The 24,960-nt window shown below is 41.7% G+C and overlaps 1 protein-coding gene across 10 annotated transcripts in view; it reads right to left on the bottom strand.

Moving 5' to 3' along the window:
* The window catches only part of DISC1 (DISC1 scaffold protein), a 350,357-nt gene that overhangs the window by 199,822 nt on the left and 125,575 nt on the right, over window positions 1-24,960 (bottom strand). For all 10 annotated transcript variants that reach the window (XR_005986855.1, XR_005986856.1, XR_005986857.1 and 7 more), the window contains exons 7-8: window positions 11,272-11,326; window positions 5,863-5,965 (exon numbers count right to left, since the gene is read on the bottom strand). Coding sequence is in view for 7 of the 10 variants with exons in the window: in XM_041749370.1 (XP_041605304.1) it covers window positions 5,863-5,965; window positions 11,272-11,326 (158 nt within the window). In the remaining 3 variants the exon portion in view is untranslated. The remainder of the gene's footprint in view (window positions 1-5,862; window positions 5,966-11,271; window positions 11,327-24,960) is intronic.

Below are 24,960 nucleotides of genomic sequence, written 5' to 3'. Positions count from 1 at the left end.
ACTCTAATGAGCCCCTTTCCTAAATGCCACAGGACGATTTGTGCAGATGAATTCCTGCCTTTGCCATCATCCCACACACACATCTGTCTGCTCTTCAGCGAGAGAACCATACCTGGGCCTTCACAAAGGCTTATTAAAGCACCTGTCAAAATATTTCCTTCTACAAATGCCACAGTTAAAACCCTCCAGGTGAATGCCAAAGCCAAAACTGACTTTACTCACTCTGTTCCTTCTAATTGTATCCTTTATCCTGAACTTAAATATGTCCCTCCTCTACTTCACAGTATCTGGGGTTTCTTTTTTGAGGCTGTTATTTGAGAGTCCGATTTTACAGATTACAGGGCTCTTGTTAGGCCTTTCCGACAAGTCAGGATGGGGATCTCAGAATGACTATCTCTGGTTTGCACTTGGAGAAACTAAGACCCAGACCTTCCCAAGGTCACAAAGTTTTGGAATTCTAAGATCCCACATGAGGTTACTGATCTTGAACTGGGTTTTTCCAACCTCATGTTAGGTGCTTATTCTACCAAATATAATTCAACAAGCGACTTGGTCAAAACGTGGCCACAAATCACCCATAAAGGGAGGGAGTACAGAGAGCCTTAGGGAATGAACTCGGTACTCAGGTAGGCTGTATCACCAAACAGGTCCAGCCCTCACTACAACTTTCAATTAGGGGGACATGCCACACACACACACACACACACACACACACACACACACACACACAGAGTACAGCATAGGTCCACAGATACTTCCATCTGTAACAATCCTCCTAAAATTATTCACATTTACATACTCTAATTTCAGCTGTCCTTCTTTACTGGAAAAAAGAAATAAAGCTAGTGTGAAAATCATCAAACTCCAAAAATAATAGAGTCCTGCCTCTTTTTTCTTTTTGGCAAAATGCTGTAATTTTTTTTTTTTAAGATTCCATTCATTTATCCATGAGAGACACAGAGAGAGAGGCAGAAACACAGGCAGAGGAAGAAGCAGGCTCCCCCCAATGCGGGACTCAATCCCATGACCCCGGGACCATGAACCAAGCCAAAGGCAGAGGCTCAACCACTGAGCCACCCAGGCATCCCAAGGCCAATTCTTTTGAGGAACTCCAAGCTCAAGTACACATGGTGAGGAAGACCTCATGCTCTGTCACTCAGAGCCTCCCCCTCCATGATGTCAAAGCTAAGAACCTGGCCTAGCATGGGATGCTTGGGTGGCTCAGTGGTTGAGCGTCTGCCTTCAGCTCAGGGCATGATCCTGGAGACCCGGGATCAAATACCACATTGGCCTTCTTGCATGGAACCTGCTTCTCCCTCTGCCTCTCTCTCTCTGTCTCTCATGAATAAATAAATAAATTTTTAAAAAAAGAAAGAAAGAACGAAAGAACGAACGAACTTGGGCTAACAGAGCAAAGGCTATAAACCAGCACTTGCCAATACTCCCCCTACCACTCCACCACCTCTCTACGGAAGCTCCTTTGGCTGGAATCTGCCATTCTCTGTCAGTTTTATCACTTTCTTCCAGTCAGTATGATTTCCTGAGAGAGCAACAAGCACTTTATGTGAGCAGAGCCCTCTGACTGGTGTTGCACATCAAACATTTTAGACGGCCACACACTTCACAGTTAAGACGGGGAATATAACACCGGCACACACGGGATTTTATGTAAAACATAAACAGCTTCTAACAGCTTGAAAATTGTGGTACCTGGTGAGAGACTAAATATACAAACAGACAATGGCCAGATCATCTAGAGCAATAGCACTCTGTCCCACAACCTGCAGCAACCTGTCCAAGAAATGAACCCCCATATCTACAATAGCCAGTTCAGGAAGGCAGGCTATAGGAAGCCAGATTGCTATTTCTATTAATAATCCAGGAAACTAAATAATCATGTCTATAATAATCGGTCCAAAATGGCCAGGATTTTATTAATAATTGACAGCTTCCCTAATTTTTGCCCTTGCTTCCAACTTACAAACCAGCCAGAGAAAGCCAAATATGCTCCCCTAACCAATTACATAGGATGCTCTAATTAGCCTGCCTCTAGCTCCCCCAGGCTCCTGTCAGAGTAACCTGAAGCCTTCCCTTTTTTCTACTATGAAGCTTTCCCACTTTTCTGCCTGCCTTTGAGTCTCTGCCAAAACACAGGTAATGGTGGCTGACTCCCTTGCTATAGTAAGCTCTGAAGTAGCTTTCATTTCTTCTCTTTTGGCGGGCCTCATTTATTTCCACACTGGACAGATAGCATCTTTGAAAAATCTTTGCTGGGCCTATCATCTCCTCCAGCCACTGATCTAAATTTTTTAGAGAGAGGGAAACATTCTGTGCTTATCTAGAAAATCTTGTTTATGTCTAGATAGGCTTCCATTTAGACACTAAGATATTTTAAACGAAGCTAATTTTTATTCTCTGGAAAAGAAAAATCAAATTGGATAGAACCATAATTTAAAAAAAATGGCTTGGAGTACCTGAGACACCTTGGTATGCTACTAAAGAATAAACGATGATCTGAACTGTTTATTCCTTGGAAACAAATAATAGGAGGCAGGTGGGAAAGAAAATATACCACAAACTGAGGGAAGACCCAAAGGAGGTATGAAAATAACAGATTCTGGGGATCAGCTATCTACAAATGAGGTGCAGTTTTTCTTAACACAATTACTCTTATTGACTATCTTCTGAGTGCCGGGCAAAGCCCAAGAAAAAAGCAGCAGTGACTCAACAGATGGATGGCATCAACAATAGTGCGTGATCCAAGCAGGGAAAGGCTGGAGCAAGAAATGCACGTGCAATGTCAGTATCCGAGCAATATCAGAAGCTGGGCAGCAGAGAGCCAGGCTTTGATCCTAGGGGAAAGGAAGAAGTCAGAGCAGGGCAGGCCCCATGCAGATGAAGACTGGGACACTACTCAGGTTACAGAGCATAGATGGAGACAGAGCCCGGTTTCAGGACCTGAGGACCCATCCAGGACCATGTCTGAGCAGCAGAGCAGACCCAGAGCCTGAGACAGAAGACCAATAGCAGGAAAGATGCTTGCTACTGAGTCTTATACCAGGTAACCACCACTTAAGTATCTTCTGTGTGTGGGCATGAAAAGTCCTGGAGTGTCAAGGAGGTCCCAGCTGTGAGGAGGAGGGCATGCATGGAATTGGACTGAGCAAAGGCACAAGCACTCATCACTAGAGGCCAGTGGTTACACAGGGGCCCAGCGCAGTTCTAGAGAAGGAGACAGTCCCCAACTTCTGGTGTTGACATCTTAACAATAGTATCCTGATCACCCGTACCCACTACACACTCTCTAGAAGGCATGAAGGTCAAAGCAATCACTGTGGGGCAGAGGATGAAGTTTTCAGTGAGGGTAACAAAGAGGTTAATGATTCCTTGTCTCGGTTGGGCTACCTTCTTTGAAAGTGGATTCTCCAGCCCCCGTTCAACCACCCTATCTGTTCCTGCCAGGGTCTGCCCAAATAGTTGCAGATTCATAGGCAAAATAAATGATGGGTATGCTTTGAATGACTAAATCTCGAAGTTGATTTATTATGCAACAATCAATGAGGAGAACAGATTTTGGTGTCTGAATGCTGCTGTAACAAATCCCTAAAATCTGAAGCACTGATTCTGGGATCAGGTGGCATGCAGAAGCCTTGACAGGCCTCAGTAAAGAATAAAAGGGAGGCAAGAAAAATATAATAGAAAGCTGGAGGAAAGGAGTTCCTTGCCATATAGTAACAGAAAGTCTGGTATCATTATCAACTGAAGTAACAGAGAAGAAAGTTGCTAATGAAGTTGGTCATACACCCAAGAAGACTCCAGGCAGAACATAGAAGTGCCTGCCAGGCATCCTGTCACTGCCTATGATACAATGCACGAAAAGAGAAGAGAGTTAAAGAATACACTATTAAAAATAAAGGAGCTAGGATTTGGTGAGTCTGAAAATAAAGCTATTTCTTATTCCCAGTCTCTGCAGATAGCCAATTTGATTCTCAAATTAAGAAGTCACAGTCTATAGACCAAATCAATGAGTGAATCAAAGAAACTTTCAGACAGACAAAAAGCCCTCTGGGAATCTTAAGGGTACCCCCTAATACCCTTTTCATTCAAGAGTGCCTCCAAGAATCCCAAGGGCATTGCCTCTCAGCATTCTAGCAGATGGACCAAAATGAAGAAGGGCTTCTTTCCCCTGGAGTGGTTTGTCATGGCTTTTGTCTAATGGAGTGAGGATTTGCCACTCTGAATGTGCTAAGGTAAGCCTGTCAAGATCCTAAAGGAAGGGCCTTTCCCTGCTCAGGTCCTCCCTGCTGTAGAGCATAGCTCAAAAGAAAATAGAAACCACTTTACGTAGAGATGAAAAAGAATGATGACCGTCCTGGCACAGCCCCAGCCCATGGGGACGGCCCACTGACTACAGAGTAATCAGGAAGCAGGAATGTTGAGAAGTGAGTTCCCATCCCAGCTAATTCAGGTCATCCCTCCTCCAACTAGGCCTCACTGATTTTCTTAGCTGATCAAAAAACTAAAGACAAAACCCAGGCCCCAAATGCAATATACCATCTTAAGAATTTTCCCTGGGATTCTAAAAAGAGATTATTCATATTTGAGAGAGGGACATCTCTGCTGCCTGAATGATCCATCTCCTCCCTTGGGCTTAATAGATACATATCCACCTGTATTCCTCAAGAAGATATATGGATTAAGAAAGGCAAAACCACTAACTCAGAAGAAAGATTGTGTTCAATCTTTTTTTTTTTCTCTTAGCAAATGGGGCCATAATTTCAAGTAAATGGCATGTGAAGCTGTTAAGAGCCAAGCCCCACATTCACATTTCGATGTTGTACTGGTTGTAAATAATATGCCTGACTGCACCAGGAACCAAATTGCTCGTTAGCTGCCAACATTAGTTGTTTAATGATCTGAAGAGCAGAAGCTGCCAATTATTGTATTCCTTCTTAAAATGCCATTTAAAACCCATACATGTAATTATTATACCTTTTCGTTAAATTTTTATGATTCTTCTGAAGCTGATGAGCTGTAGGTTCACGCAACCTATAAAACTCCGAGAATACTGGAGGATGTCATTACATAACTGGATTAAAAATCCATTTATCACACCTGAACTTGAGCCCCTGTTCTGCCACCACTTAGCTAATTGAGTGAATTAACCAAAGGACATGCCCCAGGGCCTCAATCTCCTAATCTGTTCATTGGGACACCGTATCTCTCCCACCTACTTAACATAGCTGTTGTGAAAATAAAATAACAATATAGAGGAATGTCTAAAAGCCCTATTCAAATGATAAGGTAAAATACTATTTTCAGAGATTTGTCTTTTTAACCTACTAATTAATGGAAAAATATATTCCTAATAATTACAGGATTGAGAAGGGATTACAATCCACTGAGAACCCTCCAAAAATCTAATATCTCTGACTAGACTACTAAACTGAGTGCATCACCTGGTCTCATGTTATCAGCCCCTGTAGGAAGGGGCTGACTTCACCCAACAATCTCCATGGGGCCTCTACAGACACATAATGCTATCTAAACATCTCCTAGAATTATATGGTATGCAGAGTACCTCTGGTCTCCTAAAGAAACAGAAATTGGAAGTCCAAAATACGATACCTACACAAATAACTTATTTTTTTTGTTATATGTGCATATGTAGCTTTAAGAGTCTTACAAGGAAGCCATGCTGCACATTTCTTCCATGAGTTTTAGTAATAATTCCCACAAAAGCTCTGAAACGTCCAAGACATAAGTAACAAGTAGAGTGTCATTCAAGGATAAAGCCTGGCTGTGGTGGCAGCTGTCACTATTCTACTCCACTGCTTCAATGTCTCCTCTACATCCAGTTACCTGATACAGCAAGCATTTTGGCTTCAAGTAATGCTGGGAGTTGGGTTTCAATGTCATTCACTTTCTTCCTGAGAGTGCTGCTGAGTCTCTCACTCATACACACCTAGAGGGAGAGAAACAGCCATGAATCAGCATTCACTCAAGTCAAAATCAGAAGGCAATGGAGCAGCCGGTTGGAGATTTCTGGATTTAGAAGCAATTAAGAGGGGTGATAAGGAATAACTGAAGGAGAGTTATTTAAAAGCAAACAATGTAGGGCTGCCTGGGTGGCTCAGTCGGTTAAGCATCTGCCTTCAGCTCAGGTCACAATCCTGGAGTCCTGGGATTGAGCCCCTCGTTGGGCTCCTGGTTTAGCTGGAGTCTGCTTCTCCCTCTGCCCCTCACCCTGCTCTCTTTCTCTCTCTCTCTCTCTCTCTCCCTCCCCATGGTTACTCCCTTCTGAAATATTCTTGCCCCAACTGCCTTAGCTTACTCATACCCTTCAGGGCTCTGCTCAAACATCACCTGGGAAGAAAGGCCTGGCTGATTACCTATAGAAAATAGCAACCTCCTCAACCCTCCCTCCCCTTCCACCTTCACCCTGCATGGTGTTTTTCCCACGTCTTCTCCAGTTGACATGATTTGTTTTTATTGTTCTGTTTTTCTAGTATCTCTCCCCACAAGGATGCAAGTTCTATGTAAGCAGGCACTTTGTTCTTGTCCGGCACACAGTAAGCAATAAGTGAAGGTACACAGTAGTTGAGATCAAGGGCAGAGGGGCAGACTAATTACCAGTAGATGTTGTCTAATGAATCTTTGAGGGCAGAGATTTGCTGGTAAATCAGAATTGAAATTAAGACAAGTAGACCTCAATGAGTTTTATAGGTTTTATCTCGTATTTTTCCAGGATACCTAAACACTTCCTACATTTTCTTTGCTCTTTCAAAAATAGAAAAAAATCTTTTTTAAAAGATTTTTTATTTTATTTTTTTATTTTTTTTTTTTAATTTTTATTTATTTATGATAGTCACAGAGAGAGAGAGAGAGAGGCAGAGACACAGGCAGAGGGAGAAGCAGGCTCCATGCACCGGGAGCCCGACGTGGGATTCGATCCCGGGTCTCCAGGATCGCGCCCTGGGCCAAAGGCAGGCGCCAAACCGCTACGCCACCCAGGGATCCCTTTAAAAGATTTTTTAATTTATTTATTCATTTATGAAAGAGAGAGAGAGGCAGGCAGAGACACAGGCAGAGGGAGAAGCAGGCTCCATGCCTGGAGCCTGATGTGGGACTTGATCTCCAGTCTCCAGGATCACGCTCTGGGCCAAAGGCAGGCGCCAAACCGCTGAGCCACCCCAGGATCCCCCAAAAATAGAAAAAAATCTTAAAGTTCACTTTCTTTTTCCAAATATCTTAGATTATCTTTTATTTTGTTTGAAACTAAAACATCTATTACTCAGCCATTAGAAACAACAAATACCCACCATTTGCTTCAATGTGGATGGAACTGGAGGGTATTATGCTGAGTGAAGTAAGTCAATCGGAGAAGGACAAACAGTCTATGTTCTCATTCATTTGGGGAATATAAATAATAGTGAAAGGGAATATAAAGGAAGGGAAAAGAAATGTTGGGAAATATCAGGAAGGGAGACAGAACATAAAGACTCCTAACTCTGGGAAACGAACTAGGGGTGGTGGAAGGGGAGGAGGGCGGGGAGTGGGGGGGAATGGGTGACGGGCACTGAGGCGGACACTTGACGGGATGAGCACTGGGTGTTTTTCTGTATGTTGGTAAATTGAACACCAATAAAAATTAATTTATAAATAAAAAAAACTAGGTTAGAAACCAATTAAAAAAACAGTAAAAAATATTTTAATTATAAGGAAATGTAAATGTTTCTAAATCATAATATGATGATATACACACTTGAACAATAAATGCTACATATAAAAAATTAAAAAAAAGAAACTAAAACATCACATTTTTTTCGTTTTGTTTAAAGCAAAAACTTCATATTCAATTGATATCTATACTCAGATCAGTGAGCTACCTCGAAAAACGAGAAAAACATCCAGTTCAACAAAAGTACACAACTCAGTTGAATAACAATGAACGTGTGTATAGAGACATTTTGGTTGGCCCACAAATGATCCTTCTTTTCTGGATAAAAATCTGATTCCATTCAAAAACTAAAATTAATCCTGTTGGGTTCATAGACCCCAGAGAAAATATAAAATTTAATTTCCCCAGAAGAATCTAGATCTTGCTAGATACCATCAATTTGAATTGTTTGGCTTATCTCAGACTAAAATTGAAATTATTTTTGGAATCAAAGCAGACCTCACCCATCCTGCCTAAATTGTTATACTATTTCTTGGCCTTAAATATGTTCTTTTCCATTAAGCAATTGTAATTTCTCAAATCTCTACAAAACTCATTCTCTGGATGAAGGTGACAGTGCAGTCGCCTCCATGTCAAAGCTGGCATCAGAAGTGATGAGCATCTCCATGCCCCAAGTGATAATTCCTAGACCCTCTAAACAATCCTGAGATTTGTCAGGATTCAGAACTGCATGTTAAAAAGAAGATGCAAAAAAAATAAATAAATAAAAAAAATAAAAAAAAAAATAAAAAGAAGATGCTCTGGATTGCTCCTCATAGCACTCAGTCTCAGGCTGGCCCAGTGCCCGATGATGGGCACATCCCTTTCCATCCATCCAAGAATGTCATCAAAAGTCCAGGAACATTTCTGCCAAGTCCATAACACCAGCCATAATTCTTATGTCTCATCCAATGTATGTCCAGTCTTTCTGATTTTAGTTAACAGTTTCTATTAATCATAATTCGGTCAGTTTCTCCTTTGTTGAACAAATCTATCCTTCAAGCTGTCACTGTTAATATGAGACAGACTTTCTAAATCTTCTTATTAAATTGCAATGTACATTCTTTCAAGCACTGCTGGATGTAATCTAATATCACCAATCACCAGATATTCCATTTATTTCCAACTATTTCTTTCATCTCATTTATCCCTTAATTACCTGGTTTGGGAACCATGGAGTCAAAGAAATGTAATGAATGAATGAAGGTTCCATTTCTCTTTGGATGAGGAATCAAAAGAATATCAGATCTATATATCTAATATACTAAAGGAACAGGGCCAAGCTGTAATTTTTGCCTCAAGGTCATGAGTCAAACAAGTCTAGTGAGTAAAGTTGTTTTGTGTGACTGGACAGTTTTGTTTCAATTCTGTGTGGACTAATATATGTCCCCCATACACATACATATTCATGTATGTGTGGATGTACACACCCACCTATACACACAAATACACACCCTAGAAAATCTGTGTCTCCTTTGTATTTCCAGATAACTTTGGACCCTGGGGAACTCATTATCAAGTGGAGCTTCTAAATTTACATTTTAAAATCTTAGATATGGGGCAGCCCGGGTGGCTCAGCGGTTTAATGCTGCCTTCAGCCCAGGTCATGATCCTGAAGACCCAGGTCTGAGTCCCATGTCAGGCTCCCTGCATGGAGCCTGCTTCTCCCTCTACCTGTGTCTCTGCCTCTCTCCCTCTGTGTGTGTCTCTCATGAATAAATAAATAAAATCTTTAAAAAAAATTTTTTTAATAAAATCTTAGATATGATTTCCTTTATCTTATGGAAAAGCAAGGGAATTTTAACTTATTTGTAAGTGCATTAGAGAAGGTATGCAAACAAAGCCAATCACTTTTGGCATTTGGGCAAATCCAAGAGCTTTAACGGTAGCTGGAGATTATCAACAAATCCCACTGTCATATGCCTATGGTAATATGTTTGTGTGCATAATATAAAATGTTCTATAAAACACATTGCTATATAAACACCATGTATATTCTCTAATAGGCACACCTGTATGCTCACTGTTGGGATAGGGATTCATTCAGAATACACACAGCATGTTCCAGTGCTCAATAAATCCAAACCCTGAAGTACTTCCACCTTTTAATCATGCCCAAAAATTAGGATGCTCCTGATAAATGGCACGTATTTACACCAGAAAATACAGAAGAAGGAATAGTCCTACCTCCTGCCCATGCAGGAAGCTTTGGCCTCTCCTCACCTCCCTAGTGGCTCCATCTGGAGGTCACCTGGCAGACATCCATAGAACATAAATACTAGTCGGCAATATCACCAAAACATATATAGCAGAAATTCAGGTATGCCTTCTAGCACTTCCCTTCCTGCTTTACATGACAAAATGGGCAAACTGAGTCAGTCCCCTTGAGCAGGGAAGAAGGTCTCTCAGCCTTGCCTGGGGATTCAACCCCTTGCATGTTCTGCATAAAGGCATGCCTTGGGTCTCATCTTGCTCTTCTTCCAGCAAATGTTCTAGCAGAACATAACTGCTTATCAAACTGCTGCTGTGTGACTTTTTTAGCAAAATCATTCAATTTTTTTTTTCAGAAAATGGATACAAAAATAGGGGGGAAAGGGGCCAGGAAGACTGTGGACACTTTCGTCAAAAATACATCCCCAGTCTCAGCCCAGCTGTGGTGATGTGCAAGCCCTTTGGCAGGTCTTCCTGACCTCTCTCCTGGGCACTGAGGGAGGGCAAGAAAACATTCCTTTCAGGCCAGTGCACTCTCGTCTGCTTTGCTCTCTGCTCAGACACCAGCTCTTTTTACATTCTGACCATCTTATAACCAGCCCTGGCTCTCAGACCTAACACAAATAATTAACAATTCCTACCCAGTTCTCTGCCACACAGTTAGTAATCCACAGAGTAATTGGTCCTACTTCTCAGTTTGTCAATAACTCGGTCACATAGAACTATCTCTGCAGGAAAAGATTCTGTTTTGTAAACTGTGGTTATCCTAATAACAATAACATTGACTATTTAATTGAATTGACATGTGCTCCCAGGGAATAATGCAGGAGTGCACTGTCTCTGTACAGATCAGGTCCTGATTTGAAGTATAAGTGGCAGAGAAAATAGGCAAAATTATTCCAAGTCAGTTTAAAAAGTTTAAAAACAAACACCTACTATGCCTTTTCTAAAACCTGTTTGTGAGTATCCCTGAACCCTGCCTTCCTGGAAGAAAAGCAATTAACTTTTCAGATTACTCCCATCCCAAAAGCCTTTTCATACAAAGGCATTTGATGGTATACAAAAGCATTCATTTTCCATTCCCTAACACTGATGGCTCCTGTGAAGCAAAGGCTGAACCAGTCAACCCCTGTGGGACCAGAAGCCAGGACCTCTACCATGGGAGCAGCCCTCATTCCCAGCTCTTTGGGCCCATCACCTGGCCTGTAGAATGGTTCTATAGAGTCTATACTTCTTCCAGAGCCACGAGCTAGCCATGAAATTTCATGTGAACTAGACATGACATTAAATCAAAAGAAAACTTCAGAGACTTTAGAAAATGGGCATATGAAGTTACTTACCTTAGCAGTGATTTCCTTAAGTGACAAGTTGAGGGATTTTATCCGTTCCTGGAGGCTAGAAGAATTAGAAAGAGGACATTGGTCTTCTTGAGATCGTAGTTCTATACCACCACGTACAGGAACACTATGAGACAGTGAACTTTCCATCAACCCAAAGGCTAAAGAACAGTGGGAAAGATGATGCCAAATTGGTTCCATTTGACTGTGGAATTAACATGTTACTAGGAAGCAGATTTCCCCTCCATAATTATGCTCTACTTGGGCTGGTATTAGAATCTGTTCTTTCCATAGTACACATCTCCATAGTAGGGCAAAGGAACAACCCAGATGTCCTGGAAGCAGAGATAAAAATTTATGTTCCTATAACTACCTTCCAAGGAGGATGACCTGCCCTGTTGGACTCCTTGCTCAGTGCAGAGTCTGCTTTAGATTCTTTCCTCCTCCCTCTCCCTCTGCTCCTACCCTCCCACCCCCCACCCCTGCCATTCATGCACTTGCTCTCTCTCTCTGTCTCCCTAAAATAAATAAATAAAATCTTTGAAAATATAAAAAACCTATCACAGGCAGATACTGTCTCCAAAGACACAAGGGAGACAGTAAGGTGGGTAGCAACTTAGAAAACAAGGGAACTAATGGGACAGCTCCCTGGAAGATGCAAAAAGTGAACTGGGCCTCAAGAGAAAGGAAGGAAAAACAAAACTTCAGGGAAAAGATGAGTCCAACTGGACCATATGGATCTCAGAGGTGAATCGTGGTGGATGAAAAGGGGAAGCAGTGGGGCAAGGGACAGAAGGGGAAGTCTGTCTGCATCTGCAATGTGTGCTTACTTATTTAGGAAAACAAGTAGAGGAAATGCTGTATATATTTAATCTCAGTGGTGGATAAATGAGTAGATGTTATATTTTTCAATGTGTTTAGAATATTTACAATCAAAATAATTCTTAAAGGAAGATCAAGAACAAGCAATAGTCAATAAAGAATGCCGGGCTGAGGGCTACAGAGCTTTATCCCACAGGCAACAGGAAATCATCCCAGTTGGGAGCAGGAGAGCAATAGGAAAGAAAGAGGATTTTCTGGAAATTTAACTAGGCAGCACTATAAGAGGTGATTTGGAGGAGGGACACTGAATGTGACAAACCAGGTGGGCACCTTTAGCAGAGACCCAGCTGCAAGGCCCAAGGGCAGGAAGAGGGACAGAAAGAAAAGGAAGGTGGGGACCCTTTCATATGCCGCTGCTGAAAACATATGCTCTGGGGCTTTTCATTCATCCATTCATTCATTTATCCACAAATTCATTAATTCTTTCAACATCTACTGGGCACCTAGTAAGTTAGGAACTCAGAGCATAAAGACCTGGGTCTTATCTGTCAACAGCTCTCTGCTGCCAAACAGTAGCCCAAAAGAAAAAAAAAATTAAAAAGGGGATATAGGTACTAGAAGAAAGGAGATCAGTTAACAAAATGATAGATGCAAAAGCAGGAAGGTCAGGTTTCCTGGGGTATGTGTGGGGAGGTAGGTCAGGGCAAGTTTCTCTGGTCGGGTTTGCAAAGTATCAGAGGGAGGTGGCCAATCTGCCCATTGCTGTTGTTCTTCAGCTGTAAGAGCTGGTTTTGAATGTTATCACCTCCACTCATCTGTGATTTCTGAGCATAAGCAAGTTCTTTTGGATTGCAAATTGCCCTGGAACTGGGGCAGGTCCATTCTAAGCCAGTCATCCTCACATCCAGACCTACATTCAACAGAGGAGGGACACCCAGTTGAGCTGAGGTCAGATGGCAGCTGACAAAGAGCAGGGCATGCAGCAGCAGAATTTTCTGAATTCAGGAGTCATGAGATGACCAAAATCAGTGTGCTCAGTGGGAACGGTGAGAAAGCACTTGTGGAATCCTGCCTGGAGAGTTCCAGCTGACAGGATGGAAGTTGATCTTTTGAAGGGAGGGAAGTTCTAGGGGTATGCTAACATGGAAAGCAGGGAACAGACCAAGCCTCTTGAGTTGCTGGGGAGAGAAGGGCAGAGGGTGTCAAAGATGTGTCTATTCTGGTTCTGCCTCTGATTCCAGCAGCAGCACTAGCTTCATGCTAATATCTGCTGTCCAAATTTCAAACTTTCTGTGGGTGGAAATGCATTTTCCCTTGCCAGGCTAAGGGGAGTCCATTCAACTAATAACTTTTCAGTAAACAGTTCGTCACAAAATTAATCCTATATGAGCATTTAATAGCATTTTATAAGTAGGTGTTCCCAGCCACACACAAAGACTAGTTCATGCATTAACAATGAAGATAGATAGGTGGTGGATCTACTTACTGACCCTGAAAATTTAGCTGACCAAATAGCAGTGTCTTTAACTTATGCTCAATAGGTCAAGAACCATCCTTCCAGGGGTTGACACAATTCAGTGGTCTTGGTTCAGCCCTGGTTCTATCACAGAAAGAAAACTAGTCTCCTCTCAAATATCCATATTAAAGCAGGGAAGCAGTGATGCAGATAATTGAATGCATTGTTTCATATTTGATTTGATTTGTATTTAATTTATTTAATTTATGCTGTATTACTTTTTGCAGTAGATTTACCTTCCTAATTATGTTTTGCTCAGGCTAATATTAACATTAGTTGCATCCCTGGGGTATACACAGAATGAAAGCAACAGGGGGCAAAAGAATATGAATAATCTACAAACCAGGCTAGTGGTTCTCAAGCTATTTTTAGTAGCAGAACTCTTTCAGACAAATTTTACATAGAACTGCAATATATACATATTAAATACATATATATATTATATACATATATATATTTAATACATAACAAGGGGATCTGTTCTGATTGAGGGTAGGTGTCTGGCCTGGGGTACAAACAATGTCACACTGATTCCACACACTTCATGCTCTACCATCCCCCGTGGCCCCTGAACCAGGATTCCAGGAGCAAGAATTCAAATTGAAAACCTCCAAATTATATAAATTAAATGTTTATTAAAAAGAGTCACATGTGGGACGCCTGGGTGGCCCAGGGCGTGATCCCAGAGTCCCCAGATCAAGTCCTGCATCAGGCTCCCTGCAGGGAGCCTGCTTCTCCTCCCTCTTCCTGTGTCTCTGCCTCTCTCTCTGTGTCTCTCATGAATAAATAAATAAAATATTTTCTTTAAAAAAAGAGTTAATGTACCTCAATGATAAAAATTAATCCTCATGTTTCTTTTAAGCTGGTATATAGGGGATCCCTGGGTGGCGCAGCGGTTTGGCGCCTGCTTTTGGCCCAGGGCGCGATCCTGGAGACCCGGGATCGAATCCCACGTCAGGCTCCCGGTGCATGGAGCCTGCTTCTCCCTCTGCCTGTGTCTCTGCCTCTCTCTCCTTCTCTCTGTGTGTGTGACTATCATAAATAAATAAAATTAAAAAAAAAATATTTAAGCTGGTATATTATTGACAAATGAGAACTATCTCCTAGATCAAATACACCAATGCTGGTGTACCCTGGAAGCACATACACTATTTCCACAAATAATGTTTTAACAAACACATCAGACCTCATTTATTCAAATTGAGTATCTTTGTTCAAAGCAGCCAACCTGGGAAGAGTAGTGCCAAACATTTGTTGAGCATTTACTATGTACCAGGCCCTCTTCTATATTCCTTACATATGTTAGCATTTTAAATCCTCACAACTCTGTGAAGTAGGAACTATAATAGCTACAATTTCAGACAAGAAAACTCAGTCAAAGAGAGATTTACATAACTCTCCCAGAGTCAGCCAGATGGTAAAAAGGTAAATAACAACCTAGGCAGCCCAGCTATCTGTTTTCCTAACCACTAGCCTGCACTACCTCTCCTGGAAGATGTGCACTTATTCAAAACATGCTCTCACTGTCCAGGCTGACTTTTAGAATCCTTTTTTAGAATTATGTTACATTCAGAATGCAATCACTATCATTATTTGTAAATGCACATTATTCTTCACTCACTTAAACTAGTGTTTAGTGCATTATTTGTAAATGCACATTATTCTTCACTCACTTAAACTAGTGTTTAAGTCATATGACCAAAATTCAACTTCAACAAATGAAGTCTTAGAAAAATCAAGACTGTTGACAAGAATGTGCTGCAGAGAAAGCACATCAGGGGCAGATGTGCCTGGAGCTGGTGGTGGCAAAAGAAAGTAAGGGCAGAGGGGTCAAAGGGTCAATTTTGAGTTGACTGTGTCCCTCTCACCCCAAATTCATTATGTTGGTGTCCTCACGATGGACCCTTATTTGGAGACGGGGTCTTTACAGAGGCAAGGTATTAGGGTGGAACCCTAATCCAACATGCCTGGTGTCTCTATGGAAAGGGAAAATTTGGATACACATACATACACATACACACACACACACACACACACACACACACACACGGAAGACCATGTGGGGACATAGGAAGAGACATCTATCAATAAGCCGAGGAGAGAGGCCTCAGGAGAAACTAAAGCTGTTGACACTTTGCTCTTAGACTTCTGGCTTCCAGAGCTGTGAGACAGTAAATTTCTGTTATTGAAGCTTCCCAGTCTGTGGTACATTGTTATGCCACCCAAGCAACCTAAAACATGTGGTATTTTCAATTTTCAACTGAAATTAACACACAATTAATCACATGTGTTATTAAGATCCTACATACTGGTACTCTAGAGTCCAACAAAAAAGTTACTTCACCATAGCAGCAGGCAGACAACAAACAACATGATAGCTTTTTTTTATTTCCTTCAGACTAATAGACAGTACCATTTGCAACTGATTCAAGTGGCAGACCGAGAGGCTACAATAGATAAGTGAACATTTTTATTGGTAGCTAAGGATTTGAAGAGCAGCTATAAGAAAAGTTTACATAAGGAGGTGGCTCAGTTACTTAAGCATCTGACTCTTGATTTCGGCTCAGGTCTTGGGATCAAGCCCCACATTGGGCTCCATGCTCAACATGGAATCTGCTTTGAGATTCTCTCTCTACTTCTCCCTCTGCCCTTCCCCCTGCTCGTGCTTTTTTAAGTAAGTAATTAATTAATTAATTTTAAAAATCTTTCTAAAAAGAAAAGTTTATATAAGAATGTCTTTGATTTTTAAAAAGTGATTACAGGACCACTGGGTTAGTATAGGAGCTCAAAAATCCCTGAGTTTCAGTTTAGGAATGAAAAGGAGCTCTCTTAACACCATAAGAATGCTACCATTGGTGTCAAAACTATCAGTAATAAAAAAGGTCAGCTTGGGGAGGGACAGATTGCTTTCCAGCAGTAACTAGAAGGGAAGATGGAATGGAGGTCAATCACAGTAATGAATCTAAATCTAAAAATTCTAAAGACTAGTCAGAAGGAGATGTATGCAGGAGACCATCAGCCAGGTAATTTGGGCTCAAAGACTTGAGATAAGAAACACTTCTAAGGGAGAACAGGCCAACCGAAGAAGCAATTCTGCTGCTACCACTTTGGCCCATGGACACTGACCTCTGCAATGCTACAAAGGCCTGTGAGCTGCTCTCCTGCTTTTCCCTCACCACTGCTTGGTTCAGATTTGGCTCCAGGATACCCAGGGAAAGCCAAGGACCAGTATGGCCCACCTGCCATCGCATCTCTAACCACCTCTCCCTTCCTTCACTGGCTCAAACCTGCCACAGAGGCCACCTGATAGTGCCTCCAATCTTCCCTGGGAGGTGCAGATCCCTCTGCCCAGATGCCCCCACTGCCCCCAAGGCACACACCAGGCCAGCCCCTTGCCCCCCTTCAAATCCTTGCTCTAAACTTACCCTCTCAGGGAGCTCAGCTTGACCACTCCATTTAAAACTACAAATTCACATCCTTTCCTATTCTTCCCCCACAGCATTTACTATCTACTAACCTACTATGTAATCTACTTACCTATTACACTGATTGTTTTTTCTGCCTTCTCCCCCTAGACAGAAAGCTGTGCAAGGGCAATGATCTTTCACAGAGAAGTTCCTGGCACACAGTGAGTACTTAATATTTGTTCAGTGAGTTCTACCCACCTTCTTGTCTTCTTCCTAAGGAATACAGTAGTCCCTGCCTTATTTATGGTTCACTTGCCATGGTTTCAGTTACCCGTGGTCAACCAGTCTGGAAGCAGATGATGTTCCAAGCTATCATCAGAAGGTCAACAGGATCCTAACGCTATGTCACATGCCCACATCATTCACCTCACCCCATATCATCATCATTTTTATCATCTCACATCCTCATAAGAAGGGTCCGTGCAGTACGACAAGATTTTTTGAGAGACTAAATTCATGTAACTTTTATCATATATAATACATTGTTACAATTGTTCTATTTTATTATTAGTTATTGTTGCTAATTTCTTACTGTGCCTAATTTAAAACTTAAATTTTATCATAAGTATGTGTGTATAGGAAAATATACAGTATAAGTAGGGCTGGGTACAACCCATGATCTCAGGCATCCACTGCGGGGCGGGGGGGGGGGGGTCTTGGAACATATCCCCATGGATAAGAGGGACTGCTGTAGATGAGGCACAGTGGAGACATCCACACCTCTACCAGAGGATACTCAACCCACAGGATGGTGAGAGGCTCCATCTTTGTCCTCACCTCTCACTACTGTCCCAACATCAATGAAGATTAAAGGCCATGACTGCTCTTGACCATCTTGCTGCAGGTGGAGCCTCATATGAGGAAGAAGAGGTTAAAAATCTAGTCTACTCAGTAAGATCTCCACTCCTCTTCCTGAAACCCATCTCTTAGAACTCTGGCTCTCTTTATCTCTTTTGGATGATTTCTTTAATAGACTGTGTATAACTGAATTGTATTCCCCAAATATTTATATCTTGAAGTCCTAATCACCCTGCACCCTGCATCTCATAATGTGACTTTTTTTGCAAATAGGGTTATTGCGAATATAGTTGGTTAAAAAGAGTCTTTTAGAGTGAGCCCTACTCCAGTATAACTAGTGTCATTATAAAAAGGAGAAATTTGGATTCAGAAAAACACATAGAAGAAACACAGGGAGAAGAATGTCACCTATAAGCCAAGAAGAGTGACTTGGAACAAATCCTTCCCTCAAAGTCTTCAGAAAGACCAGCCCTGCCCATACCTTGGTCTTGGACACCTAAATACAATAAATGTCTGTGTTTAAGACACTACCTGTGGTACTTTGCTATGGCAGCCCTAACAAATTAATGCAGACTAGCATGGGGAGGGAGACATGTGGAGAGCTTGAAGGTCAGAAGTAAGGATCAGGACTGTGCAAAGGGCACCCAGAGGTGTCAGCCTGGAGGCTATCTCTACCCAGTGCAAATGAGTCCTCTCTGCTGCAAGGCTGCCAAGGCCAGAGGGTCACTCTGTAAAATTCAGAGTTGTAAAACTTAGAGTGTCTTGCTAATCTTCCTCAATAGCCTAGTGCTGCATTAGGTATCTATTTGTATAAAGAATCTCCCACTCTAGTCAAATAGCAACCAACTACTATTCACTCCCTATTTCTCCAGACTTAGGAAAGCATAACTCAAAAGCCTTATAAGAAACTTGAATATGTACCCTTTCTTAGTAATACTTTCAATACTTCCCATAGACCTAGGTATCAGAGGGTCCTGACCTAATCCTCTGTATTTTTGGAGTGATGCCAAAGGTACATGCCCATCCAGAGCTGGGCCAAGCAGCCAAGACCAGAATGCCTTCCCAAAGAGCCATGAGACTGCTTCCTCCCAGGGTATTCTCAGGGTATTCCTCTCAAGGATGGAACACACACTGCAGTGGACATACCTGCAGGCCCAAGCTCTCGTCAGGCAGTGGCTACTTTGAAGGTGTGGATATTTCTTGGCCATGCAGGCCAGGGTGTTCACAAATAAAACCTATCACAATAGCAGGGCAGGAAGGACAGATGCTAGGGTGGGAAGACAAGGTTGATCAGGTATTCCATTGGTCTCCTTCCTCTGAGCCACAGCTATCAGGTGGGCCTGAATTAACTCCATTGTGTTCATGTCCTAGAGAAACTTCTCTCACTTTATGTGGTCTTCCCTTGTTTTTAATGTTTCCTTCTGCCACCACCACATTTGGTACCAGCCTTGGCCTGACACATTAGACTCACACCCAGGAAGCCAACAACATACCTGCCCCAAAGACAGGCCTTTGAGGAACAAACTGTGTCCCTAGTTTCATATGACCTCTGCTGAATAAAAGAATATTAATGGCTCTGAGAATTTCACCATTCCACTAACTCTCTGCAAGATTTGGAAAAAGTCACTTTTTTCTGGAGCTCTACTTCCTCACCCACAAAGTGAGGCAGTTGAGCCAAATTATCTCTAAGAAACTTTCAATCCTACCATCCAAGGTTCTTTTACTATTCTACCATTTAAGATTCTCTTGCCAATATTATTTTATCTGCAGAGAGCTAAAGAGGCTAAAAGACACATAGGTTATATAAAGTGCCAGATGACCTTGATGACAGAGGTAGAAACAGAGGCCAGATGTCTGTTATTTTTCTAAGCAAGACACAGATTTTAAGCCCTCAGAACAGAGTTGTGTAGAAAGGCTGCTATCTGTTGGCAGCTGCCTGTCCATCTCCTCCCTGTGTATATGTGGCCTGATCCTGAAGTCTCATTTTAGCAAAAAGCTCTGGGAAAGGAGGAGAAGTATCAATTTCATCTCCAAACAGTCTTCTCCCTGTTCCTCTTTCTCTCTCCCCATTTGTAGTTCCATCCCATGTATTATTTAGTAAAAATAAGTTTAAGAATGAGAGATTGTTATTGAAACAAGTTAGAAATGATATAAAGGTCAAAATGATAGCCACTCAGGCACAGGAATTACTTGGGTCTTAAATTTAAAAGAAAAAAATACAGGAATCCGTTAATATTAACAACCTTGCCAATTACTGCTCAGTCCTCTAACCTTCTGTCAGGGGCAAGTGGTTAAGAAAATGACAGCAAAACAGCTTTAGGAAATGCAAGGATTTATCTGTTTGGCCTTTTTCCTTCTTTGAACCCTTCTTGCCTCACAGCTGATAATGTCACATGTCACCAGTGGGACATGCACAGGGCACAGACAACAAAAATGCCAAGAATTCCTCCAGACTTTGGAGGATCCGGAGAAGGCACGATAGGGCACAAATACTCACCAGGAGCAAGCCATTCTATGTGGCTCTAAAAGCTATCGAGCTGGTTACTTGAGACATTTACTCTTTGGGAAGCCTGCATAGTACAGTGGGGAGAGATTTGTTACCAGAGTTCTGGTACCCCGTGGCCATCCTCACTGCCGCTGGCACAGCACATAATCTCTGTTCTGGTCATTGGCAGGACAGGAACATGGCACAGTGTCTGCTCATGTGACAGATACTTATATTCACCCTGGGCATCTCGGGCAGAATGAAATATCGAAAGGTTTTTAATAAAGCATTCATATGAATAACAATTACCATAGCAGAATAAGAAAGTAGTTTTGAGTAATCTGACAGTAATCAAGCACATGGGTTTTTAACTAGAGTAAAATACATGTGATGTTTTCCTCTCTGCCCCAAGCAAAAGAGATTAAATGAAAGAAATAAAGAAAAGAGGTCAGAGAAATACTCAGACTTTCAGCCCTTTAATTGGTTCTCTGGATATGGATGGATCACATTAGTGACTCATCTCCTTAATGAGTCTCTCTCTGAATTTCAGGGATCCTATGTCTGAACTCTAAAATATTACACTCTGTTACTCCAGAGTTTTTGTGGTAAAGCCTCACTTTGTGGTAAAGCCTCACTTCTCCAACTAACTCTGCAGACTGAGATTGAGATATAAATTCTTCTTAATAAAATACATCTAAGCTTGTGTAAGTACTCCCAAAGGAGATAGCAGAAAGAGAACGAGTGAGAGCGCACAAGGATTTCCAGCTTTGTAGGAAAGACTTCCTGTGGTCAGGGCGCTGATGTGGAAATACAGAGCAGAGAAAAAGAGTGCTAGTACTGAATGTACTGGATTTCCGGTCTTCCAAATTTGCTGATATGGATAAGATACAGTGTATGTGCATGCACACGCCAGTTCCCACCCCCCACTGGGAGACTGCCTGACATCACAGAGTCACAGCTTGCTTCTGAGGCCAGTGCCATTAAAAATCACAGCTTTATTTTCAACTGATTAACTTGGTATTTGGCTTGCCCAAATACTCCAAGTGTTAATTCAAGCAGATCTTTCAGTGCTTCCCAAACCACTTTACTCCAAACTGTAACTGTAATTCATATGCCAGAAGCATTTTGACTTGCAGGCATTTGTCTGTAAGGGATCTTATGCTGTCTAATGAAGAGGAAATGAGAGCAGGAGTGAAAAATATGAATAGCCTTACATTCAGATCATAAGTACTCCTCTCTACCCCTTCCTCTCAAGTTATTCAAGGATACCTGTTCACATACAATGAGAAACTAAATTACTGGCCTCTTATTTTTTGAAGACTGGTAACCAAGTGGACTCCACATTTTCAACTATTATCATAACCCAAATGTATTTAAACATTCAAAAACTATTTCAGTTCTGTGCTATAGAGATTTTCTCCACCAAATTGCTGTGAGTTAAATCCTGGAAACACTAAAATTTGATCCAAGTGGAAAATGAGCTGCCTCTGGGTTTACTCTGTTAAGTGATCCAAAGGCAACTTCAGATTTCCATTTCAATCATTTCTTAATTCTGACTATTAAATAATAAGTAATGTCTCATTGTTCCCAGGATTTTTTAAAGAACTACCCTGAACTGCTTGCATTTCTTCTTAATACTATTATTTTTAAATGTATACTGTTTTCCTAAATTTATAAACATGCAGACTTTCCATAACTATGGAGTTTGCCCAAAAGGTTATACTTTCTGCTTTGGGTTTATGATGATTTTCTGAGTCATCTTTAATTACCTATTGTCTGGCTAAGAACAAGCATATGCACAGCTAAAGCCTGCACAATCAGTTTAAATCTTACATTTCTCTCAGACGCTTTCAAAATCTGCTGACAAATCAACAGTTCAGTCATATTCCTGAAACTGGAGAATATTATATATTTCATTTCCTAAAATGTTTCAGTGGGTAAACTAAAGATTTACACATTTTACTGGGTAAAGATGGCAAAAAATAGACCATTGCTGAACAAAATGAATGAACAGCAGGGAAAAATCCAGTTGCCTAAACAAGTAACTGAATTTTAAAAAAAAAATCAAACACCAATATCAAAACAACTCAAAAAGAAAGCTGAAGAAATTTGTCCAAAAGTATGTACACAGTAGTAATGATATGGCAGCTATGATGAACATCTTAAGAAAAATGTCCCCAATGTATAAAGCACAGGGGCCCCCTGCAAGCACCTACAAAAATCCAAAGATTCTGGTTCAGGTCATCCCAGTAGCCTAGGAATCCGCACAGGATGGATTAATAATCACCCTTTACCAGCTTGGGACAGAAGTACTCTTAATTAACTAAATTTCCACCAAGCAATGAGCTGGCATTTCCAACCTGGGGTTATTCCCTGCAACCACTTGAAAAGGTTCTTTCTGACCAAAACTGAATTACCTTTCACTGGAAGAGCTTTCAGCCTCCAGCTCAAGGCCTGAAGAACAGTCTAGTGGTGTATTAACGCCAAAGAGAGCAGGGAATAGTAACATAAAACCTACAAACAGGGAAACATTCTTGGAATATGTCAGGAATAAAAGAATTTGGTGAAAAGGGGTGGAAGATTGTAGAAGACACCCAAATTGCAAAGAGGTTAACTACAGAACAGTTCTCAAGATGATAACTGTGGAAAATAAAAAATTGAAATACCAGAAGAAAAACTTTTAAAATAGGCCACATGCATTCATGTATGCTGAGAGATCACTTGCAATTGCAATATTAGGAGAACTGGCTGCAATCAGTTTAAAATGATTATCTCCTATCCCTGGAGCTCTAGCTGAAAACAGTTAATCTGATTCCAAAATTATAAAAGAGAAATGGATGAGTCTACAAATTACAAGCCTCCCAAGAAGAACCTACCTAAATAATCACAGACCCACACTGGAAACTCCATGAGGAAACAAAGCACAGAGAATTTGTAGAAAATCATAGTAAACTCAATCTAGTACAAAATGACATTTTTTTTTTAAATCTATAAGGGGAGATTCCTCCCCTGCACTTCTCAAATACATTCAGCAAACACAGAAGCCAGGGTCCTATCTTCTTGGGGTGAGTGGCAACTGTACTCAGCCAGAGAGTTGGTTGTTTCAAATCCCTTCCTTCTCTTCCAACCCTTCTTCTCTTCCAAGTTGTGGTTGGTATACTTTTCTCATTACCTATAATGATGACCTTCCAAAGGAAATGGGAGGATACAGTAGTGAGTTGCATTCCAAACGCTGAACAGTAGCTACAGCGCAGGCTTCAGTTCTGGCCTGTGTCTGGTGACATGCTAGTCATTAACACCAACCCACTGAGAAAAGAATTTGAACACAGTGCCCCACATATGGTCAAGTTCTGCCCAGCGAACGTGGCAGGGGAACTCATCTGGGGGCTATTAGGAACAGAATTACTGTGTTTTTAAGCACTGGTGTTTTAACTGATTTCACAAAATCTGAAAGTACAAAGTGTTCTAGAACCAGAAGGAATCTCCAACATCATCTGGTTCAAACCTTCATGTTATGAACCAGACTTCCAGTTCCCATAGCGCCAGGCCTTGGAAGTAGTGCCATCCTCCTTCTTCCTCCATCCCTTTCTTTGGAATGGCCAGCGGACCTCTCTGACCTGAAACAGTCGGCTGCCTGCGTGTAGAAACTTGTTTGCTCTGATCCCTCTCAGATGACACCAGGTGATCTGTAGGGCACAGAGACAACCATCGCTGGAATGACAACCATTCTCTTTTGCTTGGATCCACAGACCCATGCTTTGGCTAGCTGGACTTCTTTCCATTGCCTGGGCACTGGATTTGAAGCCTTGGTCTTGGTCTCTCCTGGGTTGTCAGTATTAACTACTTCCCCCAACCCCATAGCAAAGATATTGGAACACTGCTGCTATGTGAACTGGGGTCCTCAGCAGCCTCATCTGCAAAATGGGCATAAAACCAATATACTGTCTAGGATACTTTATAGGGTTATGATGAGCAAAAATTAGCATTTTGTAAACAATGGCAATATTAAAATTAATATGTGATTATTATTACAAACCTCAGTAAGAAAGCAAGCTATGATAAATGTGAGATTTGAGAGGAACATCTGCAGAGTGGTCCTGAACACGGAGGCCACTGCCTACCCCTGCTCCAAGGACATACCAGTCTTGCTTTGTTCCTCTGCCACCATCTCAACCCATTGACTTTCTGGGCAAATACTGTCTGCCTCAGCGATTCCTGAGGAAATAGAGGTGTATGCTTTACAACAAAGATAGAAAAGTCATTATCTCCTATACATTGGTTCTAGCAACCACAGAGCTACTCTGCCAGATGATTTCTGATGGATTAGTCCCATAAAGTCACTGCTCCTGAAAGAGCTACCAGGTGAAAAGACAAGACAGAGAAGGTAGAGAAACAAAGACCAGGAAGAGTAACTAATGAACACAATCAACAAATGGAGAAAGACTGGCAGACCTGAGGGATGTCCTGAAGTCTCCATGTCACTCTGCTTCGGGCCAACCTGTTCATCAGCCGTGGGCACAGGGACACACACAGCTGCCTCCCTGCATACACTCTGAGGATCCAGCACACTCCTCCTGGACGTGCTGGATCCAGGCCTTGCTGTG

This window comes from Vulpes lagopus, chromosome 3 (genome assembly GCF_018345385.1).
Source record: "Vulpes lagopus strain Blue_001 chromosome 3, ASM1834538v1, whole genome shotgun sequence".
In the NCBI taxonomy this organism is placed as follows: domain Eukaryota; kingdom Metazoa; phylum Chordata; class Mammalia; order Carnivora; family Canidae; genus Vulpes; species Vulpes lagopus.
This window is presented reverse-complemented; position numbering and strand designations above follow the sequence as displayed.